Below are 16,970 nucleotides of genomic sequence, written 5' to 3' on the forward strand. Positions count from 1 at the left end.
GACAAAAAATATTTGTATTTATTTTCCTTCTAAACAAATGAGCTTCTAAAGGAAGGTTACAGGAAAGGCATGACTTTTTTTTTTAAACCCTCTCTTATCAAGTTCTCTCTAATCTGGCTCTTTCTGGAGACACACTGCCTTTCCTGTTCAACTGAAGTCTGTGTTGTATAACACTCCCTGTTTTTTGGACACATCAGTACTATGGATGCAGGCACAATTGCCAACACTGGAGGTTCCAACACCATAAGATTTAAGCTACTCCCTTGAGGTATGATCTACTGTGAGATTCTTCTTCTGCCTAATAACCTAAAATCTACTTTACACTTGTAAGGTTATCAATTATTTATTTAAAACAGGGATGAGCAATAGGGGCAAGGGAATGATCCAATTTTTGGACACTTCTCAGAACAGGATACAATGTTAAGTGTAGTAGGACTTTCCACCAGTTTTGTTTCCTAAGGACTTTATCACATGGGGAAAGAGGAGAAAAGCCAGGATTAAAAAGGTATTTTCCCAGCAAAGTCTGGAGATCACAGCAAAGGTTTTCAGTAGTCGTGATTAGACAGGACTTATCCCGGGAATAACCAACAACAAATCATTCACATGAAAATCCCATGAATGATTTGTTGCTGGTTATTCCCGGGATAAATCCTCTCCAATTGTGATGTGTCTTGCCATGATCTCGGGACTTTGCGAGGAAAATGCCTTTTTAATCCCATCTCTTCCCCCGTGTAATAAAGGCCATAGTCGCTACTCTAGTACAGTGGGACCTTGTTATTCCCTGGGGTTTGGTTCCAGGAACCCCCATGGATAAAAAAATCCGTGGATGCTCAAGTCCTATTAAATATAATGGAATAGCAAAATGGTGTCCCTTATACCAAACGGCAAAATTGTTTGCTTTTTGGAATTTAAACTTTGTTGGAATATTTTCAAATTGTGGATGCTTGAATCCGTGGATAAGGATGGCTGACTGGATGTGTATCTTCAAGGTGCCCTTCAATTTATAGCAACTCTATGAACTTCATGGGGTTTTTCTAGTCAAGGAATAGTTAGAATAGTTTTGCCAGTTCCTTATTCTAAAAGTATTTGGGTTCCTGGGACTCTTAAAAGATATTTTAAAGAAGAAAAAGAAACTGCAGTACTGTACTTCATACTGTTTTTCGATTAAGATTAATTCAGTGGAAGTCTAGAATTAAACAATATTCCTAAATCTTATTTTCTACATTAACAGACTGCCTTTCCACCACTGCACTCAAGTGAATTTCTCTTGCCCTAGGAAAGAGACATGGAAGGGGGCAGGTTTGAAATTATTTAGTTCAGATATCCTGGATGCATGGGATACTTCCAGTGTTGGTGAGACGGAGGCTTGGTGATCCTAACCACCTTGATGGAGGAAGTCTGACTGTGACTGTTGCTTTGATGTAGCCAGAAGGCTAAATGGAGAAAGTTTGTTTATATTACTGGTGCCAGTGGCATTCAACCCCAACCAGAAACCCAGAATACATTTTCATTTTTTAAATCCTGTATATATTATTATTATTATTATTATTATTATTATTATTATTATTATTATTATTATTTTACTCCAGGCTTGTAAAAACCTGTTCCTCTTCTCTCTTGACAAAAACTGCTGATGCCACAGCTTGCAGCAAACTCAGTGTGTCAATATCAGGAATGTAGAAAAGAGTAAAAACTCAAGCCCCATCTGGCAAAATTTTGGAAAACACTCTTCCTCCCCAATGCAACATATACAGTACCTCCTGACCCTCTGGTTTCCAGGATGTGTCTCTCCTCATCCCTCAACATGAATTGCACAGAAAAGCAACTGGAGCAGAAGAGGGGTGAACTGCCCGTAAGGGCCTTAATTTGTGATCCATTGCTTATTAAAACCCAAAGGCAACAATGTCATAAGCAAGAAAAGTCAGTTTTGCAGGCTCACAAATAGAATAAATTATGCAAAGTGATACACACTATGCAAATCGAAGAGTGCAATTGTTTTCTCTTCCCCAAACTGAACAGGTCCAGATCCTTCAACCTTCCCTCATGTTTTGTTCTCCTTACCAGCTGAATGCTTCTTAGGAAGCTTAAATGTCACTCCCTGAAGGCAACAGCTCTCCATAATTCACTGTCCCCAGCATCTAGCTATAGGCTACATCCACAATGCAGAAATAATCTAGTTTGATACCACTCTGGTGCCACAACAAAATGCAGTTCCCCGAATTCCAAAGCATTGAGTCATACCAATTAAAGTGGCATCAAAGTGGATTATTTCTGCAGTACAGATGCAACCATAGACTGCCTCCAAATGTGGAGGCACCATTATGATCATTTATCCACTCTGTCTTCTTTATTGTATATTAGATTGTAAATTTTTCTTGCAGAGTCTTGTCTGTTGACTTGGGCAGCTTTAGTTCCTAACTAAAGTAACCATTACAGCTAACAACCACCAGTAAATCTATCCTTCAATAATAAAAAGCCCTGCCTACCTACCCGCTCCAGTCTATATAGAGAATCATCAAGGATGCTATTCAGTTAAAACAACTTGAGTAACAAGTTGAATTTGTAGTTACTAATCTACTAGGAATTTACCTGGTTGCCCAAACTGATGCTGGTGCTGTTATTCATGATCTGAATGAAACAAAAAAAGTATGGCTGGAATTACCTGAATGGTAAAAACTGCTTTACATCAAGTTCCATGCAAAATGAAACAAAACCAGCCATTTTCTGAAAACAACTATGAAGTGTGCCGATTGATCCTGAACTGGCATGAAAATGTTTGGAATCTCAAGTCTAAATATTAGGTTTGGTATAAAGCAGTCCATAAGTATACATTCTAGAGAGGACAAAAGTTCTAAAGAGAAAAGATACAGAAATGCAATGTCTTTATGCAGGTAGTATAGAAATTCAAGACTGAAATTCAGAAACTGAATAAAGAAATTCAAAGTCTTTATGCTAGGGTCTTTATGCTGGAGAAAATTCAAAGTCTTGATAGTTAACAGTCTGAGTCCAAAACTTTACTATAGGCTTTGTTTTGGTAACACACAAAGTTTGATGACTAACAGGTTGAACATTGGTTTGTATACTTTAACATTTTTTTAAAAAATTACACATTTTGCAGTAAGGTACAGAATACAGTCTGGCTTTCTTCCCTGAGTTATCAGAACTGACTAACTTTGGATTTTTATCCCCCTCTCCTGCAATTTTCCTGTCTTTGTGGCACACAGTGGTCAGAGCTGCACAAGGTGATCTTGAGGAGAGATGAAGGAGCTGAGGCACAGGACTAGGTTAATTGCTTCTTGATACTCATATAATCTCCTGATTTAAGGACATCTTGTACGTGAGGAATGGATGCTTGTGTTGTTTTGCTCTGGTCTCCTCCAACATCTACACAAAAGTAGCTTTGTGCATGTTGGGCCTTTGTTCCCATCTTTCAATGGAGACTTGAGAAATCTAATGTATGCAAATTCATATGTGAAGTGAACTATCTGGACTAATTCAAAGACACAGCCATGTTACTCTGGAAAATCAGAATGCAAAAGGATCTTTGTAATATCCTTGAGACTGAAAGAAAGAAGCTGGTAGCATGAACTTTTGTAGACTTGAGTCTACTTCCTCAGAAACATGGAAATAGACTCCATTCATCTGAGATAGATAGATGATAGATAGAGAGATGAAAGTTTTTTTAAAAAAATACACATTAATTAATAAATAGTATGGAATAGACTCATGAAAAAGACATATGAAAGGGACAAGTGAAAAATTAAAACAGATTGCTCCATTTCTAATGGGATGAAAGATTTACTCTATTAGTAACTTGTATGTCTCATTCTGTCCCTGAGACCACTATGGTTTTAACTTGTAAGCCGCCTCAATTGTCATCGACAGGGAGGTGGGAAAGAAATAAAAGTTTTATTATTATTTATTATTATGGGAAAGTCCCAATTTCAACTGGCGCTATTAAAACAGGACCTGACAACACTGTCACAAGATAATACCATGGCTGAATTATATCTACAGATTTCTACAGTTTAACAGAAAGTGTGCTTGCGATTTGCTAGCCTCTGGTCAATTCTGTTTTGCCTCAAGGTAATTTTAATGAAAGGGTGGTAGGTCAAGACTCAAGGCCTGCACAATGGCTTTTGGCCAAGTCCAATTGCTGCTGAGGCTCCTCAGCCATACCCATATTTTTCATCTGAGGTCAACAATCAGAGGGCCAGATGGTACTATCTTCAGGCCACAGACCTTCAGTGCCATAAAAGAAGGGCAAATTTCCAGCTGTTTATTGTATGTAGATTGTATCTCTTTCATTTCCATCTCATTGTATTGTACCTGTTTCATTTCCATCTATATCCTGTCTTCTTCAAATAAAAGCATACTCCCAATTTATCCCCCCCCCCAAGAAAAAACCCTACTACAACATTTTGAGCCCATGGAAGCAAATAAGCAGAAAGTCTCCAACAGGAAATCCTAATGATGACTCAAAATTCCTATCCTTTTCCAGCCTGCACACTGTTTTAAACCATGGAAGAGAGATGGATCATTGGATTTTTTTTACACAGACATGATTAGTATTTCAGGCCAGCCAGTCACTGTTTGAGCAACTCCAACCTACCTCCCAGGACAGCTGTGTTTTGCACTGGTCCTCTAACACAGCATAAACTTCCTGAGCTCTTGAGGAAAAAGGAGGATACACATGAATGAAGTTAACAATAAGTTTTATAAGGTACAGAGGAGCAGCCATCCAAATCTCTGGCATAGTGGAGATTCTGAACTTTCACATAGGGTAAGCACACTTTCAATTTTTATTTAATAGGTCTGAGGGCTAGAAACTTTCTTTTTGCATTAATTGAAAGCAGACACTTTCTTTTCATTCTATTCAGTACTCTCAGTGGGTCAAGGAAAGCACAAACTGGCCTCCAGGCAGGTCACAATTTCTCTTTTTTAGGCTATTTGAATGGGCTGTTATGAGAATAATTAGAGATAAGCCCATGGTTTCTGCCCTTGAGCTTACAGCTAGGAGGAAGGCGAGGAGAAACAGTGCAGTATCAAATATAGCAACTATTCAAAGCTCAGTTACTTGAACCAGAAGAGTAATAGCCTGCCACATCTTAATTATCTGTGAGAGACCCAGTATCGTACAGGGATTTGAGCACTGGGTTATCACTCCGGAAACCAGGGTTTGAATCTCTGCATAGCCATGGAAAACCACTGAGTGACTTGCCACCTTGGGTAAGTCACACTCTCTCAACCTCAGTTCCCTCTAAACAAACCTTATCAAGAAAACCCCATGATAGGGCTGCCTTAGGGTCACCATAAGTCAGAAACAACTTAAAGGCACACAACAACAATTATCTGTCAAAAAGAACAGCTTGTTTCATCAGCATGAGCGACTAATGTAAAAAAACAGATCATAGTTCACAAGGCTGAATGTGGTCTGAGAGACATGTCAAAAAGCAAAGTCTGGAATGTTAAAGACTCAACAAAATTAGTTGTCCTTATAGTAACAATTTAAAAAATATTTTATTTTGAATGCCTAGAAGTAACATTGTTACTTTTTGTTGTCTTGATAAATTTCATACTACAAACCACATGGTAGTCTATTCAATTTTTGCCTGAAACCCACACTCAATCATGCGGCAACAGCATAAATTACAGCACAAACTTACACTTGAAATATGTGATACGAAAGCATATCTCAATAACTACTAAAAAGTTACAGTTATACTGAAAAAGGAGTGATGCCATCCCGTGTTAATTTACAACTACAGTTAATTTACAACTACTAGGGGAAATAATTTATTACAGTTAACAATTTATTTTCACATTCAAAGACAGTGGTTCTGAAACACTGGTCCTGTATATATTTTGGACTTCAGCTCTTGGAAATCCTATCCAGTATGACTAATGCTCAGGAATTATAGGAACTGAAATCCCAAACATCTGGAAAACCAGAGAACCAGATGTGTGCATACACATTTATGTCTTTGTCCCACTGTTGCCTATGGTCAAACAACTTTTGGAAACAATAGTATACATACGACAAAAATTATTTACCAGTGAGAGAAAGTACAAAATGCACATACCATGACCACTAAGCCCTCTTCCAAGCAGTCTTCAACTCTCTGAAAAGACTTTAGTCTCCAGCTTTACATCAATTTGGTATCAAAATCAAAATTTGGACCATTCTACAACACCATTTTGTCCAAACTCCATCACCTATGCTGACAGTCCCCCCCAAACACATTGTTTATAGGGGAAGCCTATATTAAGCCTCTGTAAGGAGATACATGTGTACCTGCATGCAGACCTGTATCAATCCTCTGCCATTTCAGCACTGTAGTCTATGCATATATGTTTATTTTGCATTATAAGAATCTAAATTTGAGCTTGTCCCAAAACACAGAATCTTTCTGACAAAGAGTTGTGTGTTGGCATGAAGAGCTGGAAAGGTCAGCATAATGACTGTGGAACTCCCTCCCACAAGAGACTAGGCTGTCTCCTCTCTTTGCACTGCTTTTTATGTAGGTCTTTCATTTATTCCTAAATAAAAGAACAGGCAAACTTTTGGCCATAAATTGGTTGCTGCAAAAGGGTCTTTTAAGGGGCATTGCTGCATTTTTTTCTCTCATTTGTTATGATTTCGATTATTTTAAACTGTTTTAAGTCACTGCTGTTCATAATACAATGAATTATTTTCACAGCGTTCTTTAATATTATCATTGATCTTCAGCTGTATCCTGTTTTAATCTACTTTGTAACCCACCTTAGTTCCTCCTTGGGAGAAACACAGAATATACATTTTCTGTTGCATTACAGAAAACAAATTTTAAAAAAATGAACTGATGAGCATGGTAGGTGAGTATGGAAAGGTTGAGATAGTCAGGCCAAGAAGCACTGCTTCTTGAATTGTGAAGTCACTTCTAAACAGCGTCTGTGTGTTTACAAACACACACACACTCTAATTACAAAGTTTTGGAATCTGATTTTATAAAACAAATGAAAAAGGGGATATGATTCTCAATAATTCAAATCGGGATGCCAGAATCTACATATGGAGAATTAACTAACAAACAACAACAACAACATGGTTTTTGGAAATGTTTTCTGAGCTGAAGAACAGACAGCAAAGTGTTCAAACTTTATTCCTAAAAACAGACATAACATTTTAAGTGTGGCAGATGATCTAAATACACCTTCACTGCCCTGAAAAGGCATTGTAATTCTGTTCTCCTGGAGTGAGATCTGAAGCTGGGGTGGGGAGAGAAAGCAGTAGTTCTGTAAGTTTCCAGCACTGTCAGTTTGAATTGGAGAAAGGTTGCTAGCTAGCACCCATGACAACCTCCCACAATATTTATATAGAGCAGGCCTTTCCAACCTAGGCCCCTCTCTCTGTAGTAGACTATACTCTTCCAAATCCCCAGCAGGGGATGATGAGAGGTGTATTCCAAAACATCTTGAGGGTAGTAGGTATAGAGTTTTAGAATACCCAAAGTACTTTGCATATTCTGTTTTATCATCTTTATTTTTTAAAAAAAACCCTGCAAAACTGAGTATTATTAACCTCATTTCCTCACTGGGAGAGTTGAGCCTTGAAGAGAAAAGTCATAGTTTAAGCCTTTCCTCCATTTACTTCCACGTTAGAGCCCTTCTAACATTGTTGAAGCACCACTGGCAGAAAGTGGAATTAAAACAAAGCACCTAAAATAACATCACTTTACAGCAATCCTTCTTCATGGCAAAGATCTCTCCCATAATATTTGCTCACAAACAGGTCCCATTCCACAAATGGCTTCCAATGACATTAATTAGACGCTTCCACCTTGAATGCTCAGCCTGTTCTACTACTTCCCATAAAACCACAGGTAAGAGATCAGTGGTGAATAACAAAAACACAGTATTTGCCCATTGTGTGTGGTGTGTGCCTTCAAGTAGTTTCTGATTTATGGTGACCCTAAGGTTTTCTTGGCAAAATTTGTTCAGAGGAGGTTTTGCGATTGCCTTCCCTTGAGGCTGAGAGCATGTGACTTGCCCAAGGTCACCCAGTGGGTTTCCATGGCTGAGCTGAGAATTGAATCCTGGTCTCTAGAACCGTAGTCCAACACTCAAACCACTATGACACACTGGCTCAGCTTTGCTCCTTGAACAGCCCTCATTTAATTGTCCCAGTTTCAGTTTCTGATCCTGCAAAGCATATGGAGTGGAGGGACAGCGGCAACAACTATTTTCCTTTTTTAATTATATTGTTGTTGTTTAAATTCATGATTGAGAAATATTGCTATTTGTCCATTCAAAAAAATGAACTAAAGGAAAATACTAAGTAAAGCCAGCTCTTGCCACTCTGGGCACGCATGTGGGTATGTACGCACATATACACGCACACATATAAACTGAATTTAAGCAATCTGAGGTGCCAATTCAAGGGACAATAATCTAGATTATCATTAATTGTCCACCAGCACTAATCAGGAAGCAATAAAAACAGGCTAAACCTGAAAGCAGGAGGTGTTTTAATTAAAGGCACAGAAGCTCTTCAAGGCACTTTGCCAATCTAAACCAGAGAGGCTACCTGAGACAGCATTTTATTACAGGAGAAGCTGCCACAAATCAAAACTTTAAACACATATACGCACTCTCACAAAAGAGGGCAGAATGCAAAATTCTAGGCTTATAATGATGTTGTTGGGATGTTTTGTAAGACCTGTATGAACTACAGTTTTAAATAAAAGAGCAAGCAAGAAAATCCTAGTGACTTCATAAGAAGGGAACACTCTGAACAAGCGACTTCCTGGCTCATGCCTCAAGCTGCATCCGCATTGGAGAAACAATCCGTTTTGGCACCACTTTTACTGCCATGACTACATGCTAGGGAATTCTGGAAATGGTTGTTTGTTGCGGAGCTCTGGTGTCACAGCAAACAACCATTCCCACAATTCATAGTACTGTATGGAGCCATGGGAGTTAAGTGATATCAAAACGGATTATTTCTCCAGTGAAGATGCAGCCTCAGTCTCTTCACCATTTCAGACTACACTTTGGCCACACAGTGAAAAGGCACAGATCCCTAGAAAAAAACAATAGTGGTAGGAAAGGTAGAGGGTAGAAGAAAGAGAGGAAGACCACAAACCAGATGCATAGACTCAATTGGGGAGGATATGGGCAACGGTTTGCAGGATCTGGGCAAGTCAGTGGAGGATAGGAATTCTTGGAGATGTCTCATCCACAGGGTCGCCATGAGTTGGAACCGACTCGAGGGCAGCTAACAACAACAAGCATAATTCCTCCCTCACTTTTATTTCAGCATGGCATCATTTTAGAATGGCTTTTCAACTGCTGATATTTTAAAAATTGTTTACAAGTTAAGTGAAGGGGAGATGTATAGATGAAGAAATTACAGGTGATAGCATGGAGGCAGACTAAAGAGTGGGCTGAAGCTCAACGGTAAGATTATTATTGTTGTTGTTGTTTATTTCTATAGTGCTGTAAATGTACACAGCACTATATATATATAAAAGTAGGAAGTAAATTGTAAGATATACTGTACATCAGTGATTCCCAAACTCTGGTCCTCCAGGTGTTTTGGATTTTACCTGCCAGAAGCCACAGCCATTTTGGCCAGTGGTCTAGGATTCTGGAAACTGAAATCCAAAACATCTGGAAGACCAGAGTTTGGAAATCACTGCCGTACATGATTCTTGATTCTCACTCAGATGTGAAACACACTGGGTGAACTTGGGCCAGTTATGATCTCTCAGCCTAAGCTACCTCTAGGGCTGTTATGAGGACAAAATGGAACATGGATAGGTAGAGCCATATACACCACCCTTTAGCTCCTTGTTGAAAAGGCAGAGTAAATACGTAATAAATAAACAAACCAGGAGAACACGAGGGAGATACATGTACATCACCCTGAGTTCTTTCTATGAAGGTTACAATGAATAATAAATGTTCTTAGGTTCAAATTAAGACCTATTTAAAAGAAAACCTTCAGTGATGATTCCATAACTTTAAATAATTTTTCAAGCCTAAAACAGGCCCAAGAATTCCAGCTGGGTATAAATAGCTATGCTTCCTGCAGAGTATATTTCCAACCATTAGCAGAGAATAACTGCAGAGAGTCAGCAAACTCTGATGAACAGAATTCCCTTCACTTTCAAAAGATACTCCCACCTCATCTCCTTCAAGGTTAGCTTTAAAGGCTCATAAGAAACCCAACTTGATGCTGCCACCAGCACATGCCATACAGAGTTATAGGATCAAATATTTAATTCCTACAACAGAGACACAAACCACAACTCCCACAATGTCCCAGACAACAAGGCCACTGGCCATGCAGAGTGAGGGATTCTGGAGAAAGGAATCCTAAAAGCTCTGCACAAACCAAAGTGACCCACAACCCAGTGAACATGTCCCAGAAATGTTACATTTCTAATTCCAACAAGGGGCCATTTCTCATGTTAAAACTATGAGGTTTCACTTCCATGTACATACTGGTGGCATTTTTTTATTTTCATTCACATGAGCAAAGTGACATAAAAACCCACAGTTACAGTGACTTCTCATGAGCCAAAATGACCCAAGCCATATTTTCATAATCATTACAAATCACAGAAGATTCTGCAATCACCATCTGTAAGCATGCTGCTTACACAACGTCAACATAAAACATGTCAATTTATTTTTGAATCCATATCTTATTATTTTATTTATAAAACACTATTTCTTTTTGAATTTGCCTCCTGCTTTCCCCCCATTAAAAGGTGCCCAAGGCAGTGGACAATAATATAATACAGAAAAACTCTTGGTTAACACATACTACAACAAACCAGTGAAAAACACAACAATGGCATATGTTTATTGTTATAACCATGAAACCCTTTACACAAGCAGACTAACCTGTATGTCAAGGCTTGCATAGCTGGCTCAGTACAGTAGTCCCTTGCTTATTCAACAGATTAGGGACCAGTGCACTGTCAAAAAGTGGAAATGGTTGAAATGAGGAACTGATATTACTGTATATGCACAACTGTAAGTATGAATGCCTGTACACTGCTGTACTGTAAGTACACAGCAACACCATGAATGACTTTTACAATATACAGTACACAGATTGAATTAAAAGATGGCACCTGTCCGGGAACAAAAGCGGTATGTGAGTGCAAAAGCATTATGCAAATTGCCATCTTTTCATTCAGTTTGTATACTGTACACTTTAGAAGTCATTCGTGGAGTCACTGTGTGCTTATAATACAGCATGGTACAGGGTTTCATGATTATATTTGTCAAAAGAGTGGAACACACATCGAATAAATAGGTTCAGCTAATAATTTAATAGTATCGAAATAGCAGAGCATCAAAAACTAGGGGACACCTGTAAACACAGCTTTGCCTGCTGACAGGACAACAGAAGAGGAGAGAGACTAGCTTCCCTTGGAAAGATTAGCAAAATCTGGGAGTGGCTGCGGAGAAGGCCACTCCTTGCAACCCCATCAAACATGGCTGTGCCTTGTATCCCCAAAGGTCTTAAAATTTAGATAGGTTCATATGGGACAAAGCCAACATGGTGTAGTGGTATGAGTGTTGGACTATGACTCTGGAAACCAGCGTTCAAATCCCTGCTCAGCCATGAAAACCCACTGGGTGATTCTGTGCAAGTCACACTCCTCAGAGGAAGGCCAAGGCAAACCCTTTCTAAATAAATTCTTCCAAGAAAATCCTGTGACAGGTTCACCTTAGGGTTGCCATAGGTCAGAGATTATTTGAAGGCACACAACAACAGGTTCACATAGGTGTGTGCATTCATTCAAATACAGTGGGCCCTTGGTATCCGCTGGACCTCCTGTAGATACCAAAATCCATGGATCCTCAAGTCCCATTAAATACAGTGGTGTAGTAAAATAGTGCCTCTTATATTAAATGGCAAAATCAAGGTTTACTCTTTGGGATTTATATATTTTAAAAAATATTTCCAAGTGGTGAATGTTTGAATGCATGGATAAGGAAGCCGTGGCTACAGAGTGCCAACTGTAATGTGATCCCAGTTGTAAAGGGTTTTATATCTTAAACAAGACACTGACAAATACAGGCCTTAGTATACAATGTGCAATATTATGGATCAGTTTAAATCTCCAGACATTTTTTCAGAGTCTGCCCCATGTAAAACACTGCCCCATTTAAGTGATGTAATTAATGTATGCATCATCTATGCAAGATCAAATGTCTCCAAGGATAGCCCCAATGGATGAACTGGACTTAGCTGTGCAAACTCAATCCTAGCTAATGCCAAAACCTGGGCATCTAGGTTCAACATTAAATTCAGGAGTACACTCAAATAGCCAGTCTAAGTCTTCAAGATAGGCCTGATCTTATCCAACACAATCTCTATTCTCTAGCCTGCCTTTCCACTAACCAGGAGCACCTCAGTCTTGCCTGCATGAATTTTCCATTTATTCACTGCATGGAGGTCATTACTATTGAAGATGGAAAGGAAACCAATGGAAAAGAGTGCTAAGAGCTGGATATGATGCTCAGCATATGATGGCATCAAATGCCAAAAGTCTGGACATGCCCTCCTAGAGATATGCAGAACAAGGTGGGACCTGAAAAAACACAGGCTGATGACCAGTGTTCTATCATAGCTATCCCAGTACCAACCATGTCCCTCCAAGAAGGTCTAGAGCTCTCACAAAACATTTTCAACTTATCCTGGAAAAATCTATCAGAAGGATACGTTGGTTGATAATATCAAAACCCAACAAGAGGACCAGCAGAACCACTTCCCCTGTCCAATTCTTGGTGCAGAGCCTCCATGAAGGTGACCAAAGCAGTCTCAGTTCCATAATCCAAACTGATATGGATCTAAATAATCTACCTCATCCAGAAACTCCTGAAGCTGGGCTGCTACATATGCTCCAGCATCTGAATGAATGGAATATTGGAATGGCAGGAAATGATCCAAAATGGTGGGTTTCTCAATACTGCATGTGAAATAGCTCAGAAGAATACAAAATGCAATCAAGAATCTGCTTAAATAAAAAAAAATTGTGCCTAGGCTGGTTTAAACCCTCTGACTTGCACCTCAGGTTTGAACACAATGGTGGATTTAAGTTTCATTACAATCAACAGGTTTCATTTCCATGTAAATACATTTAAAGATAATGGCGTTGCTAGCTTAAAGTTTTCCAGCTCAGGAAATTATTTGTCGTAAGCCAAAGTTACCCACTATACACACCTCACTTCCGGTGGCATATTGACCAATTAACATGGAAGAGGTCTTTCTTCCACCTTTGGTCATACAAACAGATCATTCTACACATATCACACACATCCTTGCCTACACCTCTTGTCACACGCACAGACGGTAATGATGGCCCCAGCTCGGAACAACAAACTTGTATCACACAAGTTAAATACACACATGAGCTTGTACAGAAACAAGTACAATTGGGCCTGTTTACCAAGACATGCACATGTGTACACAGATAGGGGAGATAATTTCCTCCACACTTGCCACTGAGAAAGCTGCTCCTATAAAACTAGTATGAGCCCACAGGACCAAAACCATCAAACAAAATGCCAACTGATTCAAAAGTGCCTAGAGATGTGCCAATGTAGTAGTAGTAGTAGTAGTAGTAATAATAATAATAATAATAATAATAATAATAATACTTTTAGAACTCACAAAAGCGATGTTTAATATTACAACTTTTTGCATTCTAAGTTGTATCTGGGTTTCTTTTTAATCTTGTGAGGAGATGCTTTGAACTTCCATTCAGAAGAAAGATAAGATATATAAGAAAGCAAATAAATAAATTCACAAACATCCAAACTTGGGTGCATAAAATGGGAGAGGTGAGAAATGTTTATACAGCATGCACACAACTGCCCCAGAGAGGTGACAGCAAGTTTTACTTGGACTCACAGCTTATATTCATTGTACCTGCATTACTGGCACTTTGTCCTTAAGTGAGTTTTAGGTTAGGCCAATGTTATGTATCCATAACCCACACATGTACCTTACTGGCACAGACAGCTCACCTACCAGTATCAGAAAGTGTGTCCTCTCCCATCTGCCTGTTTTTACATATTCCCTGACACCTCAGGATCAGGATAAGAAAATGACACCCAGGTTCAAAGCAAGAATGTAGCCAGATAAATAGACTGATTAAAATACAATATTTGGAGATGTTTTAAGTGCCACTTGTATCCATGCTTGAAATGGAGAAATACAATTCATAAACACAAATTTGGCCTTTACGTTCCACTTCAGGTTTCTGTCCGACCTCATTCCTACAGCGGCCACAATTTGCACATTCATTGCAAAACCTTTAGCTCTGATATCTGCTACAGAGAGAGGACATCGAGCTGCCCCCCCACCCAAGAAAAAAGAAAGGCAGGAAAATGTCCTTTTCACCCACCACCCTTTTTACTCTGCAACATATGCACCCAAGGTCACACAGTAAATCAACAATGGAGATAAGAGAGACATTTTCAAATGCCAGAAGTCTGGGTTCCCACTTCCCAGACTTTTAAATATCCCCCTTTCACCCACCCCACCCCCCTTTGAACCCCAACTAGATACTCTGTGGTGTCATTCTAGACCATGCTTCCCGACAGAGGTAAAATTCATCTAGGGGCCAGACCTCAAACAAACTACCGGGTAGCCAACCTTTATTTTCCAGCCTGACAAGGCCTTTCAGATTCTCAATGACAGCCCTGCTGGGGAAGGGGGAGCTGAGGGTGGGCACGATCCCCCCTTGGCTCCAGCTCCACTGCATCCTCCTGCAGGCAAAATGCCCCATCTTCCCAGCCACGTGTGGCATTCCTGTCTCCTGCTCAAGATCCAGGGATCAGGAAGGGCAGTGGGGCAGGTGGGCGAGGTTGGGCAAGGTGGGAGAAGCCTCCTTTATGGCACATGCTTCCTCAGGACACGTGCATGCCACAGAAGCCACATCCTGGAACCCCACCCTGGAGGACACCCAGCCAGAGGTGGACTCCAAAGTCTCCACCACCCAGGAAAGAAGGAAGGAGTCAGGAGAGGGTTAACAGAGCAGGCCTTGCTCCTTCCAATCCTGATGAGAACTCCATGCCTAAAAATCTGAACTGACTCCCATTTCCTGAGGTGGAGGGGCCACCTTCTTTAACCCCCCCCAACCCTTAGGGACCCACCACCTCCTTGTCCCTCCTGTCACTAAAATCCACCCTTGGGCTGACCAGAGGAACCCACAGAACCATTAATGGATGTTCACTAAGTGCTGTGATTTCGTCTATGTTGTGCTCTGTTCCTTTCCCCCCCCCTCCCACCTCCTTCCCTCCAACCACTCCAGACCCCAACTCGCCCTTGGGGACACTGGGCTTGGTGAAGGGGGCTCAGTGGTGGGGATGGATGGGGGTCACCAAGGGAACAGAGGCCAAGATCACACACAGCTCCGCCATAGGCTTCCTGCCCTGTTAGGAAACCAGCCTGCTACCCTCTCCAAATAAATGAGCAGAATCCCTTCCTAAATCCCCCCCCCCACACACACACACAATCCTTCCACCTTTTCAAGCTGGGATATTCAGGGAGGGCACCCCTTTGCTTCCCCCTTCTCCCTTCTCTCCCCCCTCCTTTCTACTTCTCCTCTCTCTCTAAGCCAAGGACGTTTCCAAGATCTTGGGAATAGGAAGCAGAAAGGGGCTAGTAGGGAAGGGGGGGTTAAGAGAAAGGCTAGACTGGCTTCCTTACCTTCTTGTTGCTCTTGTTGTAGCCAAAAGTGGCGATTCCTGCACGAGGAGGCACAGAAAGGAGCATTTTCGCTTTAATGTTACTGAGCTTGGGAAGGGAGGGGGAAGAGGGGAAAGAGAGAGAGACACACACACATACACACATACACACACAGAGAAGAGAGAGAGAGGGAGAGAGAGAGAGAGAGAGAGATTGAGAGAAAGAGAGAGAGAGGAGACAGGGCTTCTGGCTTACGTCACCAAGGCAAGCCAGCCTGGAATCCAGGGCCAGAGTGTCTGCTTTCCACCAGGTCCTAATGCTTGCGCCAGGCACACTGGTACACTTCCCCCACAAGAACTGGGAAACTCACATTGAGAGACATTTCAGATCTAAACCGTAAATGACGCAGGAGTCTGGACAAAAACTGCAGCCTCTGATTGCACTGGAAAGAAGAAAAAAGTGGCAGTTGTTGTTGCTGTTGCGTGACTTCAAGTCCTTTCCAACTTATGGCGACCCTAAGGCAAACCCATCATGGGATTTTCTTGGCAAGTTCCTTCAGAGAGGTTTTGCCATGGTCATCCTCTGAGGCTGAGAGAGTCTACTGTCTGAACATGAGTTCATGGAATACATTTCTAAAACCAGAAATGACCAGACATGGCACAATCCTGCACTGGAATCACCTTGGCACTCTCATCCTCTTTACCAATCTCTCCAGAGCATTACTTAGGGCACGGCTAACATACAGCTTTGTGCAGGACAGAAAAACAGCACATGTAAGCACACAGCGCACCGGTGTTTAAATCACCTGAAGGTTTGCACCAATGCCCTCAAGTGCACATTGTTGTTGATGTGTGCCTTCAAGTCCTTTCCGACCTCTGGTGATCCAAAGGCAATCCTATCATGGGATTGTCTGGGCCAGATTTGTTCAGAGGAGGTTTGCCATTGTCGTCCTCTGAAGCTGAGGGAATGCGACTTGCCCAAAGTGGGGTTCCATGGCTGACTCAGGATTCAAACCTTGGTCTCTAGAGTCTTAGTCCAATGCCCAAATCACTACAACACACTGTCTCTTGAAAAAAGGAGGGGGGAAGTAGTACAGGACTGATGTGCCAAGTTCACAAAACTCTCCAGCAGCTTATTTACGCTGACAGCTTTCTACACAGGGTAAGCAACACTATAAGACTGGTCCATACCACACTGCAGAGCTGGTAGGTGTTGGGTGCACTTCAATTCTGAAATCCATGTACTAGATGTAACCGAGAAATCTGTTATA

The 16,970-nt window shown here is 40.8% G+C and overlaps 1 protein-coding gene across 1 annotated transcript in view; it reads right to left on the reverse strand.

Annotated features, from left to right (window-relative positions):
* The window catches only part of RBMS2 (RNA binding motif single stranded interacting protein 2), an 82,304-nt gene extending 66,395 nt beyond the window's left edge, over positions 1 to 15,909 (reverse strand). The window contains exon 1 of the mRNA XM_042452264.1: positions 15,722 to 15,909. Within this exon, the coding sequence (XP_042308198.1) occupies positions 15,722 to 15,865 (144 nt within the window). The 5' untranslated portion in view covers positions 15,866 to 15,909. The remainder of the gene's footprint in view (positions 1 to 15,721) is intronic.
* Between the last annotated feature and the right edge of the window lie 1,061 nt (positions 15,910 to 16,970).

This window comes from Sceloporus undulatus, chromosome 2 (genome assembly GCF_019175285.1).
Source record: "Sceloporus undulatus isolate JIND9_A2432 ecotype Alabama chromosome 2, SceUnd_v1.1, whole genome shotgun sequence".
Classification (NCBI taxonomy): Eukaryota; Metazoa; Chordata; class Lepidosauria; order Squamata; family Phrynosomatidae; genus Sceloporus; species Sceloporus undulatus.